Source organism: Mustela lutreola, chromosome 1 (assembly GCF_030435805.1).
Source record: "Mustela lutreola isolate mMusLut2 chromosome 1, mMusLut2.pri, whole genome shotgun sequence".
Classification (NCBI taxonomy): domain Eukaryota; kingdom Metazoa; phylum Chordata; class Mammalia; order Carnivora; family Mustelidae; genus Mustela; species Mustela lutreola.
The window spans coordinates 233,207,131-233,224,476 of NC_081290.1; the positions used below are offsets into that span (position 1 = coordinate 233,207,131).

Below are 17,346 nucleotides of genomic sequence, written 5' to 3' on the forward strand. Positions count from 1 at the left end.
TCTAAGTAAAATCTTTAAAAAACAAAAACAAAAACAAAAGAACTGCTCAGAGATTATGATTAAGAAAAAAAAAAAGAGGGGCGCCTGGGTGGCTCAGTGGGTTAAGCCACTGCCTTCGGCTCAGGTCATGATCCCAGGGTCCTGGGATCGAGTCCCGCATCGGGCTCTCTGCTCGGCGGGGAGCCTGCTTCCTCCTCTCTCTCTCTGACTGCCTCTCTGCCTACTTGTGGTCTCTCTCTGTCAAATAAATAAATAAACTCTAAAAAAAAAAAAAAAAAAAAAAAAAAGAAAGACAGGAACTCTATACTCAGAGATTCCACACAATATAAATTAGTGAGGGTAACTACTGAATGGCCAAAACATTACTTAACTGTATAACCTCATTATTAACAAGAAGACAATAATGAAGCAAAGGGATTATTTCTCCCAAATCCCAGCTTTGGAACAGGAAATGAGACTCCTTTTAATGTTCCAAACCATTAGAAATTCCTGAAAATTCCAAGAAAAACTGAAATTACTTCCTTGAAGGACATAGTTTACAGCACAAATTTCAGAATTCTTTATTTTTCCAGGGAACAAATACCTCTTTACCCTCTGAACAAAAACTTAAAAGAAACACCAATATATAAAATAGAGAGGGACACCTGGGTGGCTCAGTCAGTTAAAGCATCTGCCTTTGGCTCAGGTCATAATCCCAGGGGCCTGGGATCAAGTCCAGAACCAGGATCCTTGCTCAGTGGGGAGCCTGCTTCTCTCTCTGTCTGCCACAACCCACTGCTTGTGCACTCTCTCTCTCTGACAAGTAAATAAAATCTTTTAAAAAGATAAAACATAAAAAAAAAAAAAATGGACAAAAACTTCTCATCTGGATGGGTGTGTGTTTCCCTCACCTTTGCAGCAATCCTGGATGAAAAACCATAAAACAGTCTAAAATTCACTGTTATTTCAATAATCCCCCAAAAAAGGGGCACCTGGGTGACTCAGTGGGTTAAGCTGCTGCCTTTGGCTTGGGTCATGATCTCAGGGTCTGGGATCGAGCCCCGCATTGGGCTCTCTGCTCAGGGGGAAGCTGCTTCCCCACCTCTCTCTCTGCCTGCCTCTCTGCCTACTTGTGATCTCTGTCAAATAAATAAATTCTTAAAAACAAACAAAGAACAAAAAAGGCACTGGGAGGTTCAGGTGACCTGCCTGCATATTGTTCCAATTTATTAATGGAAAAATATGCATTTTATCCAGATCTATCTCCTATTATGCAACTGGATTTTTATGCTTAATGAAAGGGACTAAGTCCACAAGTTAAGGGACATTCTGATGGAAGATAATGTCAATTTATGAAATGTGGTATATTTATAATTAGTTGTAGGTATCATAAAGCAAATATATGGAGGGCACCATAGTACTAGCAGCCCTAGAAACTCCAAAGATGCTCAAGAGAAAAGCAAAAATGGTTATATTCCTTTTTTTTTTTTTTATAAAGATTTTATTTATTTATTTGTCAGAGAGAGAGCGAGCGAGAGCAAGCACAGGCAGACAGAGTGGCAGGCAGAGTCAGAGGGAGAAGCAGGCTCCCCGCAGAGCAAGGAGCCAGATGTGGGACTCGATCCCAGGACGCTGGGATCATGACCTGAGCCGAAGGCAGCTGCTCAACCAACTGAGCCACCCAGGCGTCCCGGTTATATTCCTTTTGAGATCTTCTAATAAACTTTAAAATTTTATTTTATTTATGGTATCTTTTACTTTGGGTAATTTTTCTATGTATACCTTAGTATAACAATGAACTTTCCTAAATGTACCTTTAAATTTATTACTTCACGGAAAATTAAGAACTAAAATTTCTTAATATTACCAGGTAATTACCAAGAAAATGCTATACTACTGATAGTGCCAATGAGAGTTAATATCACTGTCAAATCAGAAACTTAACACTCCCATGATTTAATGAGTGTTCCTTAGTCTGAGCACATCAGGTAAGAAAATACCGCACACCAAAGAATAACATAAAATGTTTTACAGGAAAATTTGTTATTAGGAAATTTTACTGAGGTAGGAGTCTGAATCTCCATCACTCAAAACAAAAGGAGTATGAATCTCTACACTCAAGACGAAAGGTGCACAGGAACACCCACTTAGCTAATGCCCCAAAAAGACATCACCCAAAGCTACAGTGCTCTTCTGCTTGTGATGTCAGGAAATGTACAGGTCATGAACATGGGTATTTACATACAACTCTCTCCAGACACACTGCTCTCAAAGCCTAAAGTCTGCTTTAGCAGAGGTGATCATCAAAGAATTCTAACAGTATAGGCACGATGGTTCACAGAATTCTCATTTCCCCGATGATCTACCTGCTGCAAAGGTTAGAGGTGTAAAATTCTTTACTGATTATATTCAGGTTTTAGTTTAGACAAACAAAGCATGAATGAGGGCTATATAACTAAATAGTAAAAATGTTATCTCTTGTCTCTGAGGTAGAATCATTTAAAGAAAACTGAATATATTGAAATAAATGAAAAGGCTGAGATATTACATTATTGTGGAAGAGAAAATAATAGCACTAGAAAAAGTTATAAGACATTATATAATTTGGACAATAAGAGAAGGCACTGCTAATAAATAACCTTCAAGACCTAGAAGCCAAAAGGAAAGAATGACAATTTTAACCACATAAAAATGAAACCTGTAACCGACGATATCATAAAATTAAATGATAAACTTAAAGACTTGGTGGAAATATCTCTAACAGACATTACAGTACCATCTTACCAGAGCTTTAGGTTTAAGGTTCACAAACTGGTTAGGGTCAAAACTACCCTTGAAAAAGCTTGTAACTTGCTCACGCCAAAGCTAATTTTCCCTCCAGGATTAGAAGAGGACACTGATGTCAGATGATATATTTTGCTTAAGTTCAGGGTTCATGCTACACAAAAAACTAGAGCTTTTAAATTTTTATTTCTTGTAAAATATATGTAATAGAATTTGGGTAAGTTAAAAAGTTCAAATAAAACTCTACCATACAACCCAAAAGAGTTAATATCCACAATATATAAAGAACTCTCAAAAACAGATGAAGAAACAATGATCAAATATTATGAACAGGGAATTAAAAGATTCAAATGGCCAGTAAACATACAAAAGGGTACCCTTCACCAGTGATCAGTGAAGTGCAAATTAGAATACATCAATTTCCACTATCATACATGTAAAGATGAAAAAGTCCAATGACATGGAAAGGCATGGGGAAAATGAGTACTTTTATATGACAAGAGCAAAAATTCATACTGGCATTCTTTTTGGAAGGCAAATCCGTAAGACTGACCAATATGTGTGTATCTTCTGACCCAATTCTGACTATCAATTCCATAGTAATACTAACACATACAAAATTATGTAACAAAGATCTTCATTATTGCATTGCTAATAATATCAAATAACTCACATGTCTACTAAAAGGGGAAAAGTGAATTATGGTATGTGTATGCATTTACATATCATGTGTACAGATGCAAATACACACACAGTGGAATACTAAACAGCTATTTTTAAAGAATAAGGTAGATCTATACATACCGACTGAAGAAAAAAATATATGCCCAAAATGTCATGGGAAATGAAAAAATGAAATACAGAATACCATGTAAGGCAGATGCTTTCAGTTTGGAAACTTTTTTTTTTTTTTTTAAGATTTTATTTATTTATTTGACAGAGAGAGATCACAAGTAAGCAGAGAGGCAGGCATAGAGAGAGGAGGAAGCAGGCTCTCCATTGAGCAGAGAGCCCGATGCAGGGCTTGATCCCAGGGCCCTGAGATCATGACCTGAGCCGAAGGCAGAGGCTTTAACCCACTGAGCCACCCAGGCGCCCCGAAACATTTTTGACTGTAGCACACAATATGAAATACAGAGACCCATAACACACATAACTGAAACAAAAATTAAATGATATTTAACCTTACTTTGTACAATGATTTTTGTATTCTAGTATTCTTATCCTTAAATGCTATCTGTATAGCACTGTTTAAATACCACATCCAACTAATGTGTCTCAGCCTTTGGTTTAAAAAAACCACTCATGCAGGATATGGTTTCTATTTAAGAATATAATAAAAAGGGGGCCTCAGTGGCTTAGTCAGTTAAGCATCTGTCTTCGGATAGGGTCATGGTCCCAGGGTCCTGGGATCAGGTCCCACATCAGGCTCCCTACTCAGTGGGGAGCCTACTTTTCCCCCTACCTCTGCTCCTTCTCCCCGCTCGTGCCCTTTCTCTCGAATAAATGAAGTCGTAAAATAAAAATAAATTTTTAAAAAGAGAATAAAATTAAAAAATACATAAAACACACACCAAGTACAACTGTGTGTGCACATTTGAAAAATGTATAAAATGAAAAAACTGTACAAAATGTGTATAAAGGAGTCTGACAAGAACATGCCAAACTTTCAACAGCCGTTATTTCACAACTGAAATATGTTGACTTATCATGATATTTCCGTATGGCTGAAATTTTTTTAAAGCATTTATATCTTTTATTTGAAAAAGAAAATGGGGGGGCGGCACCTGGGTGCTTCAGCGCATTGAGCCTCTGCCTTCAGCTCGAGTCATGATCTCAGGGTCCTATGATCAAGTCCTGCATTAGGCTCTCTGTTCAGCAGGGAGCCTGCTTTCCCCTCTGTCTTTGCCTGCCTCTCTGCCTAATTGTAATCTCTCTGTCAAATAAATAAATAAAATCTTAAAAATAAAAAAAAAGAAAAGAAAATGGAAGGAAATAGTTCATAGTGAGGTTCTATTAGAAAAGAAAGGACAAGGGTGCCTGGCTGGCTGAGCTGGTGGAGCATGCAGACTCTTGATCTTAGGATGGTAGGGTAAAGCCCCACATTGGGTATAGAGACTGCTGAATAACAAAAATCTTAAAAAAAAAAAAAAAAAAAAAAAAACCCCACAAAGAGGGTGCTGGCACCTGGGTGGCTTAGTTGACTAAGCAACTGCCTTCAGGTCTGGTCATGATCCTAGAGTTTCAGGATCGAGTCCAGCATGGGGCTCCCTGTCTGCTTCTTCCTCTGACCACCCCCTTCTCATGCTCTCTCCCTTTCTCATTCTCTCTCAAATAAATAAATAAAATCTCAAAAAAAAAAGGATGACAGATAAATGATCAGAGCACATAAGCAAAGACAAGAGATAACTGGACAGTGGAAACAGAAACCATGGAAATAAGTGGTTTGCAACTAAATGACCACAACCCATGGTCAGATGACTTGGGAAACAAACAATATATTACGTACTTTAAAAACCACGTTGAAACTGTAAATGCTAAAGCACTTATTCATTTTATGACCAATACTACTCTCATTATTGCTTAAAACAGTTTGGCAGGCAGAAGGGTCAATGTCTTCAAAGGCACTAAAAAATAATTTATAGGGGCGCTTGGGTGGCTCAGTGGGTAAAGCCGCTGCCTTCGGCTCAGGTCATGATCTCAGGGTCCTGGGATCGAGTCCTGCATTGGGCTCTCTGCTCGGCAGGGGGCCTGCTTCCCCCTCTCTCTCTGCCTGCCTCTCTGCCTACTTGTGCTCTCTCTGTGTGTCAAATAAATTAAAAAATAAATAAAAAAATTAAAAAAAATAATAATAATTAACAGTAGGAAAAGAGACAAAGGTGTCACAGCCCTACATGAAGGTGGAAAGAACCGACCTTATAAAACCTATTTGCTAATTACTTTAACTAATGCTCTTACTGCCCTCTTTTACTATTACGGTTATCAGCCTTACTTGATTAACAGTTCAAAGTCTCAAATGCGTGCCTGTTACAATGGCAGCAGGAGGAAAATGAAAGTTAATAATGCCATCATACTGCCAAGTCTCATATTAAATACTAAAATTCCCAGATAAACTGGGACTATCAGAAGACAAACATCTGAGGCACCTGGGTAGCTCAGTGGGTTAAGCCTCTGACTCCAGCTCAGGTCATGATCTCAGGGTCCTGGGATCGAGCCCAGAATCAGGCTCTTTGGTCAGCCGGGAGCCTGCTTCCCCTTCTCTCTCTCTGCCTGCCTCTCTGCCTACTTGTGATCTCTCTCTGTCAAATTAAAAAACAAACAAAAAAAACTTACAAAAATAAAAAAAGACAACAAACATTTTGTAGAAAGGGAAGCATACAACTTTTTAAAAATATTCATATATTATAGTAATTTTAGTAAAATTAATTGCGTAAGTTTAGCAAAACCATGCATATATACATATGCATCTATATTTTAAATGGATGAGTGTGTGTGTGTGTGTGTGTGTGTATGGTTTTTTTTTTTTTAAATTTCTTTTCAGCGTAACAGTATTCATTGTTTTTGCACCACACCCAGTGCTCCATGCAATCCGTGCCCTCTCTAATACCCACCACCTGGTTCCCCTAACCTCCCACCCCTGGGAAGGATACAACTTTTAAGATAGAATGTCCAAATGTTTTGAAACCTGGTAAAGCAAAACTGTTGGGAATGTTTTGTTAAGTCCAATTATAAAAATGTGAATGTAGGCCTCTTATTCTCAGGCATATGATCAAACAGAGGTCTTAGGTTCCAGCAGTTAGAAAGCCAAGTTCTGTCACTTCCTATATCTCATGGTACAGCCTTACCTGTTCCAAATCCTGCACCAAGCCCAGTTCCCAAAGTCCCAGGTCCTGGTTTACTTCCAAAAATACTACTCCCACTGGTATTTGTGCCAAAACCTAGAAGGACAAAAGAATAAGTGGACTATACTTTTGACATAACTCTCAATTTACTATTCAAGGGAATTTTTAAAAAGGCAGTCTGACTCTAAGCTTTGCATCCTGTCAATTATTAATATTTAAAACTCGTAAATGGTAAGCTAACTTAACCTTTTTAAAAGAATTTTAATTTTGATGCCTATGAACATACCCCAAAATCTTCCTACTTATGTTTCAGATATCCATTTAAGCAAAGTGATTGTGCTTGAGCATACACATTCCCTTTGTTCAGGGCTTCAAACCTATTTTTCATGTCTAATTAATCGAAAAAAAAAATACATCTTCTCAAACTTTCACTAAAAATAAGACAGGGTGCCTAACTGGTTCAGTCAGTAGAGGATGTAGCTATTGACCTCAGGGTCATGAATTTAAGGCCCACAATGGGTAGAGATTACTTAAATAAATAAACCTTAAAAAATACACATATATACGTGTGTGTGTGTTGTGGGTGTTTGTGTGTGTGTGTGTGTGTGTGTGTGTGTGTATATATATATATATATACATTTAGACACCTAACTAAAGCAGCTAAGGTTCTTGCTAATAGAAATTCACCTATAGGGGCGCCTGGGTAGCTCAGTGGGTTAAAGCCTCTGCCTTCGGCTCGGGTCATGATCTCAGAGTCCTGGGATCCAGCCCCGCATCGGGCTCTCTGCTCGGCGGGGAGCCTGCTTCCCCCTCTCTCTCTGCCTTCCTCTCTGCCTACTTGTGATCTCTCTCTCTATCAAATAAATAAATAAAATCTTAAAAAAAAAAAAAAAGAAATTCACCTATAAAAATCTCTACAGTAGTTTTGGTTTTGAACAGATGAACAGATGAACCTTGTATCAGCAGTAATGTGTGGCTGGCTGATCACACAGGAGGAACTTAAATGATGTCATACTCAATTAGCTCATAGGAGCACTAAGGACTCAACTAGCTGATATTAAAAGAGAAAATAATCTATTAATAACTTTTCTTGGGTTAAATTGTTTCATTATCAGATGATGGAGAGTTAGACAAATAATCCTCCTTCACTATGACTTCACATCTAAAGAAAATCCTATGATTCCCCCCTTGAAAATCCACAGGTTTCACCACAAGACACCTATACTGCATTCTTGCTATTATTTCCCTTGTGTCCAAATAGGTCCATGAAGTTTCCGCACTCCTTTTGGAGCTTAACAGCACATGAGCCTATCATTAAATTTTTTTTAAATAAAGATTTTATCGTTAAGTAACCTCTACATCCAACATGGGGCTCGAAATCAAGACCTTAAGATCAAGAGTTGCATACTCCAGGGGCACCTGGGTGGCTCAGTCAGCTGAGCATCTGACTCTTTATTTTGGCTCAGGTCATAATCTCATCTCACGGGTGTGGGATCAGGCCTGCACTGCCTCCACACTTGGCGGGGATCCTCTTGAGGTTCTCTCCTTCTGCTCCTTCCCCAACTCACTCAAGAGCATGTGTGTGTGCAAACATGTGCTCTCTCTCTCTCTCTCAAATAAATAGATAAATCTCTAAAAAGGAAAAAGAGCTGCATGCTCTACTGAGCCAGACAGGTGTCCATTATTAATCTCTTTGATTAAGGGGGGAAATAAAAATCAATCACTGACCAGCAAACCTTGTTCATGGAACACTTGGAAGTCTTTTTTAAAAGGTACCATGGAGGGGAATTAAGTACTAAACATAGCAGAGTAAAGAGAGTATTCTGATAGGACACTATCACCAACTAAGAATGCTGCACTTAGTCATGCCAATATTTGGATTAATTATCTCAATGAAATCAATTTAAAAAGTTGAAATATTTAAGCAGTTCAAAAATATACTTCTAATGTCACTTAAAAATGCAAGGAATCTGACATAATCTGACACATTTAATAATTTGTACATTCATTAAAAATTTTCTTCAATTGTACTAATTATTAGCCATGCCACAAAATGGGAATACTGCTACACAAGCACAGTATTTTTTAAAGAAAAAAAAAAAAAATGGGAAAAATGTACTTGGAGATATTTTGTTCTTTTTGAGTTAAAATTTAACCAGAAAGGATCTCCCAGCCCCGTACACAGCAGAAAATATGATATTTGTGAACTACCTCAAACCCACACGAGGGAAATAAGTCCCAACTTACACTGTTTATACCACACATTTCCTCCGATTCTTACTGACAAAAGTTGATCAACTCTGTTATTTCAAAACAATTTTTAAGTGAAAATTAGTGGTCAATTAATTTACAACAAAGGAGTCAAGAATATACAGTAGGGAAGGACGGTCTCTCCAATTAATGGTGCTGGGAAAACTGGACAGCAAAAGAATGAAAGTAGACCACCATCTTACACCATAAACAAAGATTAAAGACTTGAACTATAAGACCTGAAAGTATAAAGCCACCAAGAAGAAAACATGGGCAGTAAGCTCCTTAACACCTGTCTTGGCAATAATTTTTTGGATTTGACCCCAAAAAGCAAAGGCGACAAAAGCAGAAATAAACAACTGGGAATACATCAAACTAAAAAACTTCTGTACAGCAAAGGAAACCATCAACAAATGAAAAGGTAACCTACTGAATAGGGGGAAATATTTGCAAATCATACATAAGAGGTTAATATCCAAAATATATAAAGAACTCAATCCAACAGCAAAAACACAATTAAAATTGGGCAGAGGCTCTGAGTAGACCTCTTTACAAAGACATGCAGATGGGCAAAAGACATATGCAAAGTTGCTCAACATCATTAATCATCAGGAAAATGCAAATCAAAACCACAATGAGATATCCCCTCGTACCTTTCAGAATGGCTATTATCAAAAAGACAAAAAAAATAACAAGTGCTGGTGAAAATGCGGAGAAAAGAGAACTCTTGGAACACTGTTGGTAAGCATGCAAACTGCTGTAGACATTCTGGGAAACAGTACACAGGGTCCTCAAAAATTAAAACATATAAATGCCATTATGATCTAGCAATCCCACTTCTGGCTATTTATCCAAAGGAAACAAAAAAAACTAACACAGGAAGATATATGCACCCCCATATTCACTGCAGCATTATTTACAATAGCCAAAATACAGGAAATAACCTAAGTAGCCACTGATGGATAAACAGATAAAGATGTGCCATATACATACAACCGAATATTATTCAGCTATAAAGGACAATGAAATCTTGCCATCTGTGACAACATGGATGGAATCTGAAAGCATTATCTAAGTGAAATAAGCCATACAGAGAAAGACAAATATATTCTACATGATCTCACTTATATGTGTAATGTCATAAAACACACACAAAAAACCAGCTTATAGATACAGACAATAGATTGGTGGTAGCCAGAAGGAGGAGATGGGGATGGGTGAAATGGGTGAAAGGGGATCTAAAGGTACAAACTACCAGGTATGAAATAAGTAAGTCATGAAGGAGTGCCAGGGGTGGCTCAGAGGCCAAAGCCTCTGTCTTTGGCTCAGATCATGATCTCAGGGTCCTGGGATCTAGCCCCAAATCTGGCTCTCTGCTAGGTGCGGAGCCTGCTTCCCCCCCTCCCGCCCCCCTCTCTGCCTACTTATGATATCTGTCTGTCAAATAAATAAATAACATCTTAAAAAAAATAATAAGTAAGTCATGGAGATGTAATATATATGGCATGGTGACCTTATTAAATACTGTCTTGCATATTTGAAAGTTGCTAAAACAGTAAATACTAAAGGTTCTTATCACACACATACACAAAAGTACAACTATGTATGCTAACAGATGTTAACTAGTCCTATTATGTTGATCACAATACACAGAAAATCACGATTTACTGCCCAGCACCATCTTATCAATACCCAAAGAATCAACCTTATTAAACTGTTGTTCACAAGTGTTGAGAGAATTCCTCTCCTGAAACAATTCTACTCCTCCATTCATTCAGAAATTCAGACACTATCTCATATTCACTTTATCTTAAACTCATCCTTCCCAGGAATAATTATTTACCAAGAAAATGAGTTGATGACTCTAAAGAATGCCTTAAGGATCTCTCGACACCTGCTGGAGCAGCAGGTAACCCAACCTTTAACTCCGTGAATTAATCACCAGCTAAATGAAACAGAATCCCATAATGACTAACACTAACAATGATGCTCTAAATTTTTGTATAATCTTACCCCATTTCCAGATTTGTTATGTGGCTTATTTTCAAATCAGAAGACTGTCCACAAACTCAAAATTGATAGCTTCCCAAGAAAACAAGAGTATCAAAGAAAGCCTTACTTAGATAGGATCCCTCACGGATAGTAATGGGATGTTTAATTCACCCAGAGTAGAACACAACTTGCTACCATGGAACCCCATATGACTCAGAGGGAATCCTTATTCTTAGGGACCCATTTATCCACTCATTAATTCATTTTATCAAGTTTTAGTGAGTACCTATTATTCTATGCCAGGCACTAGGTCAACACTGGCGATTACAAAAGAAAAAAACTAAGACAATTAAAATTCATTACATAAGCTAGTAAGGCATATTAGATAAAAATGAAATCTTTTGGGGCGCCTGGAGGGCTCAGTGGGTTGAAGCCTCTACCTTCGGCTCGAAGGGATCGAGTCCCGCGTCAAGCTCTCTGCTCAGCGGAGAGCCTGCTTCTCCCCCCTCTCTCTCTCTGCCTGCCTCTCTGCCTACTTGTGATCTCTGTCTGTCAAATAAGTAAATAAAAATATTTAAAAAAAAAAAGAAATCTTTTACTTTTAAATCATTGAACGTGAGTATAAGCAGATTTATGAAACAAAAAAAATCTCCTAACAAATCAGAAATCTGCAATGATGGAAGAACATCAAGTATATTTCAGAAACCCAGCCCATTTTATCATTTTAGCCTATATAAGCACCCAGATTTTAAAAATGTTGTGGTTTTTTTCCTGAACATGAACATGAACCATGCTACAAAAAGCATGCATTTTCAAAGGAAGAGCAAATTGGTTCTTGAGGGACTAAATGAATCATAGTTATACAACGGGTTATGGCCCTTCAAAGGGCCACAGTACATAAAAAGATAAACAGAACACATGTGGTATTAAAAATCTCACAGGATGTGAAGATGATTAAGAAAAAATGGTCTGGGATGCCTGGGTGGCTCAGTTGGTTAAGTGGCTGCTCAGGTCATGATCCCCGCGTCCTGGGATCGAGTCCTGCATCGGGCTCCTTGCTTGGCAGAATGCCTGTTTCTCCCTCTGCCTCTGCCTGCCACTCTGTCTGCCTGTGCTTGCTCTCGCTACTCTATGACAAATAAATAAATAAAATCTTTAAAAAAAAAAAAAAAAGAAGAAATGGTCTATAAAGCTTTTCAGAGAAGGAGTGACAGTGATGAAAAAAGACTGAAAAACACTATTTTAACCCTTAAGTATCTTTCTCATTTTAATTTTATAAAATAAGAAACAAGTACTCAAAATAGATACCCATGCTAACCAAGCCCACTATCTCAAAACCACTCTTTCACAATCAAAAAGCATTATAATTGAAATGATAATCACTACTAAGAGTGAGTGAGCAACGCAACAAAAAGGGTTAAAGAAATCAAATTAAACGGGCACCTGGGTGTGTGGTCGGTTAAGCATCAACTCCTGCTTTCAGTTTAGGTCATGATCTCTGGGTTGCTCAGCAGAGTCTGCTTGGGACTCTCTCTCTCCCTCAATAGCCTCCTCCTCACGCTTGTGCTCTCTAAAATAAACACATAAGGGTGCCTGGGTGGCTCAGAGGGTTGAGCTCCTGCCTTTGGCTCAGGTCATGATCTCAGGGGTCCTGGGATCAAGTCCCGTATCAGGCTCTCTGCTCCGCAGGGAGCCTGCTTTCCTCTCTCTCTCTGTCAAATAAATAAATAAATAAAATCTTGTAAAAAATAAATAAATAAACACATAAATCTTTTTAAAAAATCAAATTGGGGGCGCCCAGTGGCTTGATCAGTTAAGCATTTGCCTCCTGCGCAGGTCATGATCTTAGGGTGCTGGGATAGAGCGCTACATCAGGCTCTATGCTCAGTGGGGAGCCTCCTTCTCTCTCTGCTGCTGCTGTTCTCGCTCAAACAAATAAAATCTTTATTTAAAAAATTAAATTAAATACAAAAATGTAGGAACTGTTACCTATTTCCTTCACATATATATTTCTGTAAAAAAATACCACCTCCTAACAGATGCTTAATATAGTCTCTTTCTCCCGTACACTCTAAGACCATTCAAAAACACTGAAGAACTGTGTAAAACTGTTTAACTGAGGCCAGCCAGGCACTCCAATAACCATGTGTTTTCATTCACCTCACACTAAATATTCCCAGGACCTAATAATATATACCTGGTACACAAAATCCTTAACAGGTACCAGTCATGAAATGAAGTTTCCTTAGCTGATTTAACACAAATTATGTTAATAATTTGTTTAAAATTTGATTAAGAACTTAATTAAGCAGTTATAGAAGACATTTAAAATATAATGTTTCTATTTTTTTTTTAAAGATTTTATTTATTTATTTGACAGACAGAGAACACAAGTAGGCAGAGAGGCAGGTAGAAAGAGAAAGAGGAAGAGAAAGAGAAGCAGGCTCTGCACTGAGCAGAGAGCCCAATGTGGGGCTCAATCCCAGGACCCTGGGATCATGACCTGAGCCTAAGGCAGAGGCTTTAACCCACTGAGCCACCCAGGCGCCCCAAAATATAATGTTTCTATTAAACAAGTTTAATTCTTCTAGCATATCTCTGAATAGTAGTTTCCAGTTATTTTTTAATTATTACTCAATGTTATCTGTATTTTCCAAATTTTAAAAAATGAACATGTAAGCAAAGATATACTTTGGCAAAAAAAAAAAACACACACACAAAATATATATATACATATATACACATATATATATACATATATATATATACATATATATATACATATATATATACACACATGTATATATATATATATATATGCTTTTGCAGCTTGAGGGAAAGATTCAAATTTCAGTAAGAATTATGCAATATCAGGGTGCCTGGGTGGTCAGTGGGTTAAAGCCTCTGCCTTCGGCTCAGGTCATGATCACAGGGTACTGGGATCGAGCCCCACATCGGGCTCTCTGCTCCGCGGGGAGCCTGCTTCCTCCTGTCTCTCTCTGCCTGCCTATCTGCCTACTTGTGATCTCTGTTAAATAAATAAATTTAAAAGAAAAAATCTTAAAATCAAAAAAATTTAAAAATCTCAAAAAACCAACACAAAATCAAAACAAAAATGACAACAAAAAACATTTTTAAAAATCATCAAATCTCATTTGTACACTACTTCCCTGTCTGAAATCTGACCTAAAACAAAGTGTTACTTCAACCGTATGTGTTTTATTTCGGTTTCTCAACTATTGGTGAGGTAATTCAAAGAAAATGTACTTCCTTATTTTGGGAAAAAATCCATCTCCATTAGAGAAGCAACTTTCTACAAGGTACCACTGAATGTGCTGAATGGCCCATTTTATCCAAAGCAGCAAGTTAAGAGACTAATAATGAGGTAAGGCAATTTATATCCCTTCTAACTATGTCAACCCAAGTCCATGATTTTAAACCTTTCCCTCTGGTACTTCACATCAAGCCACAGCTTACCTGAGAATTTTTACATATTCCCAATCATACGAATCAGGAGAATGATGTGTGGTATAGTCAGTGTAACTTTAAGAGAGCCAAACCTGCTTTTTATATGTACCAAAATTGGAAGTGTTTGTATTGGTTCCTAAAGTCAGGGTTGGTTTGTTACCAAAGAGCCCGCCACTGGTTGTACCAAATGAAGGAGCACTGGTTGTGCTGGTTCCAAATGTAGTAAGCTTGTTATTCCCAAACAGGGTCTAAAAAGAACAAAATACAGGAAAATTTTAAGTAATATAAAGATACACTCCAAATAGCAAATAAAGGTTACCTCAGATAAACTGGACTGTGAGGTAAACAAGAGAAGATGTCATAACTTTTATGAGAAAATGGGTATAATGTGAATAAAGACTATCAGAAAAGTTGGGGCGCCTGGGTGGCTCAGTGGATTAAGCCGCTGCTTTCGGCTCGGGTCATGATCCCAGGGTCCTGGGATCAAGCCCCGCATCAGGCTCTCTGCTCTGCGGGAAGCCTGCTTTCTCCTCTTTCTCTGCCTGCCTCTCGCAACTTGTGATCTCTGTCTTTCAAATAAATAAATAAAATAAATCTTTAAAAAAAAAAAAAAAGACTATCAGAGAAGTATACTAATCTGAGCAAGATTAACTTTTCAGAACATGCTCCTAGCCTCAGAAGTTAATGGCAACAATTCAGCACAGTATTACAGTGGGGCAAAGAAAACAACAAAGTAATCAAATATTTCTTTATCTGGTAACAGAAAAGTATTATGTATATAATCTGCCAGCAGGAACAGTGATGATAAAAAATTTAAACAAGTTAGAATAAGGATGAACCTTCAAAACATGCTAATATGCTAAGCAACAGGAATCAGTCACAAAAGATTATATATTATATGATTCCATTTACATAAAATGTCCAGAATAGATAAAAGGCCTGAGGTCATTGGGGTGGGGGGGATGAAAAGTGACCACTCATGAGTATGAGGTTTCCTTTTATTAAGGTAGTACTGACTACAGTGACAATTCCATAATCTGTTGGTATGCTAAAAACCACTGAATTATGAGTCCTGGAAGGGTGAATTGTATGGCATATAGATTATATCTCAATAAAGTGGTTATTAAAAAGAACTTTTTGGGGGCGCCTGGGTGGCTCAGTGGGTTGAGCCTCTGCCTTCAGCTCGGGTCATGGTCTCAGGGATTGGGTCCCACGTAGGGCTCTCTGCTCAGCAAGGAGCCTGCTTCCTCCTCTCTCTCTCTGACTGCCTCTGCCTAATTATGATCTCTCTGTGTCAAATAAATAAATAAAATCATTGGGGAAAAAAAAATTTTTGAAGCATTATAAATTTTCTCAATTTCTCATCTCAATTAGCTGCCCAAAGAAAAATTAGTAAATAACAGATTTCAATTTTCATGAAAATCACGTTTTGGAATTTTTCTTTTTTTTTTTTAATTAGTCACAACGGCATGTTCAAAGCTTTTTTAATTGGTACATAATACAGATACATATATGTATATGCATACATATACATATGTATATGTATGTTCACACTGTTTCTCATATAATTAAGTGGCCATACAGGTTTTACTATTATTTTTAGGTAAAGTACACTCCTAAATAGTTTTTTACTTAAACGACTTAACAAGGAACACAATTCAGTTAAGTCTCCAACTTCATGAAAACCATGAGACCATTAACAAATTTAGCACTTAGAAAATTGCATACTTAAATTATCATACCAACTTACCACCCCAAAAAGATTTAGATATAGGAATTAAAAATTACCCAATTTTAAGAATGAAAGCATGTCACCTTGGACTCAATTTAACCAACCGGAGTGATATTGTTATCAGAAGTAAACTGTACATAAAAGCATTGAACCAAAGAAATTTAAAAAAAGAACTTACTACTTAAAAATTAACGTACTGAAGTTACCTGGTTACTCTTTTTTGCACCAAATAGCTTTCAATTATATCAGTATCAAGTCTCCTTTAACAAATGTATACGTATCTTCAAATTACAGTAAACTGCAAAAACCTACCGAACCAACAGCACCAAATCCAGTGTTGGGCTGCCCAAAGAGACCTGTTCCTGTTCCAAATGCTGTCCCAGTGCTGGTGTTTGTAGCTGTCCCAAAAAGACCTCCAGGCTGTGAAGCTTGAGTTACTCCAAATAAACCCTGTAAAAAGTAATCTACATTAGATGATATCCCACAATAGTCTGATTTAAGAGTCTTAGATTACTAACAGTTGCCATTTTTTAAAAGTTTATTTGTTATACATATTGTGCTAAACACACAGAGCGTTCCTTTTCTTCCCAACAACTCTTATGAGGAGGGCCATTTAAAAGAATGAAACGAAAATCCCACCTTGGGGCAGTTAAAAACTTCCCCAAGATGTCATACCTCCTAAGTGACAGGACCAGAAATCCATATCTACATCTAAGCCTGATGAGCTCCAAGGTCCTGGGCGGCTAATAAGACTTTATACTAACTCTTGTGCTCTATGAAACAGCAGGGTTGCAACACTGAAAACAAAACATTATGACAGAATGCTTCATTTTCAGAGTTATGCTGAAAGAACTAATTCCCCAGTTTGAGCTGGGGAATGGATTTTGAATCAAGTAAATGAAAACAAGCAGCAGAAATAATCAATTTGGACAGAGGCAGGAGAGTAATGTTAAAGTTTTTTGTTTTTTTTTTTAAGATTTTATTTATTTGGGACACCTGGGTGGCTCAGTGGGTTAAGCCGCTGCTTTCGGCTCAGGTCATGATCTCAGGGTACTGGGATCGAGTCCCACATCGGGTTCTCTGCTCAGCAGGGAGCCTGCTTCCTCCTCTCTCTCTCTGTCTGCCTCTCTGCCTACTTGTAATCTCTGTCAAATAAATAAATAAAATCTTAAAAAAAAAAAAAAAGATTTTATTTATTTATTTGTCAGAGAAAGAGCGAGCGCACAAGCAAGGGGAGCAGCAGGCAAAGGGAGACACAGGCTCCCCACTGAGCAAGGAGCCTGATGTGCGACTTGATCC

General features: G+C 37.7%; 1 protein-coding gene across 9 annotated transcripts in view; it reads right to left on the reverse strand.

Moving 5' to 3' along the window:
• Positions 1-17,346, reverse strand: part of NUP98 (nucleoporin 98 and 96 precursor) — a 123,198-nt gene that overhangs the window by 72,081 nt on the left and 33,771 nt on the right. For 5 of the 9 annotated variants that reach the window (XM_059134124.1, XM_059134132.1, XM_059134087.1 and 2 more), the window contains 3 exons: positions 16,360-16,497; positions 14,425-14,563; positions 6,609-6,701 (listed from right to left, as the gene is read on the reverse strand). In XM_059134124.1, coding sequence (XP_058990107.1) covers positions 6,609-6,701; positions 14,425-14,563; positions 16,360-16,497 — 370 coding nt within the window. The remainder of the gene's footprint in view (positions 1-6,608; positions 6,702-14,424; positions 14,564-16,359; positions 16,498-17,346) is intronic. The other 4 variants (XM_059134149.1, XM_059134116.1, XM_059134142.1 and 1 more) reach the window with 2 other exon arrangements.